At 51.0% G+C, this 1,519-nt stretch overlaps 2 protein-coding genes across 2 annotated transcripts; both read right to left on the bottom strand.

The window, feature by feature from the left end:
• DQ04_20011010 (hypothetical protein) lies at positions 1-327 on the bottom strand (the record flags this gene model as incomplete). Its single annotated transcript, XM_009317881.1, has 1 exon — positions 1-327. A coding segment is annotated over one exon (327 nt), but the record flags the coding sequence as incomplete, so codon positions are not given.
• A 544-nt stretch (positions 328-871) lies between these two features.
• Positions 872-1,222, bottom strand: DQ04_20011000 (hypothetical protein; the record flags this gene model as incomplete). The annotated part of the gene is made up of 1 exon (XM_009317880.1): positions 872-1,222. One exon carries the CDS (start codon positions 1,220-1,222, stop codon positions 872-874), a length of 351 nt encoding a protein of 116 aa, XP_009316155.1.
• Positions 1,223-1,519: the final 297 nt, after the last annotated feature.

Below are 1,519 nucleotides of genomic sequence, written 5' to 3'. Positions count from 1 at the left end.
CGTGTGGACATGGCAGTTGAAGTCACCACCGTCATGCTGCCCCCCTGCGCCACACGAGAGAACACACCCCGAAGGCAACTGTGTAGCATCTGTCAAGTATTCACAGAGATATGAGCTACGCAAACTGGGAAGAAGTAAAACGTCCGTATTATTGTCGAAGGGACTCATGATATTCCGCCGCTGCTTGGGTAGTTCCTCCTGCAAAATGCCAAAACGATTAAGTGAAGAACCAAACCTTTTGGGGGAATTCAAGGTAATAGCAACGACGAGAAAGAGCGAGAGGCTCCACAAGAGGATAACGGCTACACGCCGCTGGAGTGTCCGCATTGTGTGTCTTTTTACTTTCCAGGGCAGACAGGGGAGGAAAGATACATCAGGTAACTAAAGAAGCCACTACGTGAGAATGGGTAACCAAGTGCCAAGCCACGGCAGCTACGGCACAACAAAGGAGGCATGCACTGCGTCCACACACACACGCAGCCAAGCGCAGTTGCAACCAGATGTCAAACCCCCCAGCCACAGCAATCAGAGCACCTCTCGAGGTAATACACCCAGAGCCCGTCGCGCAGAACAAAGCGACCAAGAAAGAAAGACGAGGGCCGTCGGCGACGCCTTGATATTTCACCGATACACACAGAGCAAAGGAATGCATAACGTTCGAAGACCTGTGTTCTTTTCTACTTACAGGTGTCAAACACCAACTGCAGTGATCTTCAGGGAAGTAATGTGGTTTAAATCACCGTAACGGTTTAGCAGCTCAGTTGCAAAGGCGCAGTCACTCACGAAGTCCTCAGCCTATGATCTTAAACCGAGGTGAACACAGTTGCGCACAACCCAACTTTCCCGGGAGAAATAAGTTAGGCAGTCAGCGTCACAGTTGCTCTTCCGCCGGAATGGCAGCAGCACTAAACGCAGGAAAGTACCTAGAACACACCCCAGCACCAGAGCAACGGATATATTCGAAGTGAAGGCAATCCACCGCACCCAGCATAGCAATTTGAGTGCGGACGAACAAAAAAGGTAAAAAAAAAAAGATAACCACACTGCGGTCTTCGTGCTCCTCAACAGCGCACACGCCGATGGACACACCGACTAACATGGGAACCTCCAGAGCCACTGCACACTTCCGACACGCTAAGAAGAACCAATCATGTCGCACCTTCGGCCACAGTGCGGTGCACCACACCGCACCGCCAGGTAGTAAGAAATTCATTTCCATCATTTTGGCCGCACCAGATATACACCACTCATTCGGCAAAACAATCTCATTTCTAGCAGGATTGCCTCCAACTCACATGCGGCAGACAATTTGAGACACACCCCTATACACCTCTGTGCCAACTACGGCAACGAGACACCTCTCAAACAAATCTCAGCATTCCTACACCCACCAACAACAAACTCTGCGCGCGGACATACTTACGGACGAAGCAAGAACCTTTGTGTTCCCCCCACAGCAGCCAAGACAGCAGAGGGGAGCAAAAAAGAAACAGTGCAGAGAGTCACCTCAGCCTCGCAC

Source organism: Trypanosoma grayi, assembly GCF_000691245.1.
Source record: "Trypanosoma grayi strain ANR4 Tgr_2001_V1, whole genome shotgun sequence".
NCBI classification, from domain to species: domain Eukaryota; phylum Euglenozoa; class Kinetoplastea; order Trypanosomatida; family Trypanosomatidae; genus Trypanosoma; species Trypanosoma grayi.
This window is presented reverse-complemented; position numbering and strand designations above follow the sequence as displayed.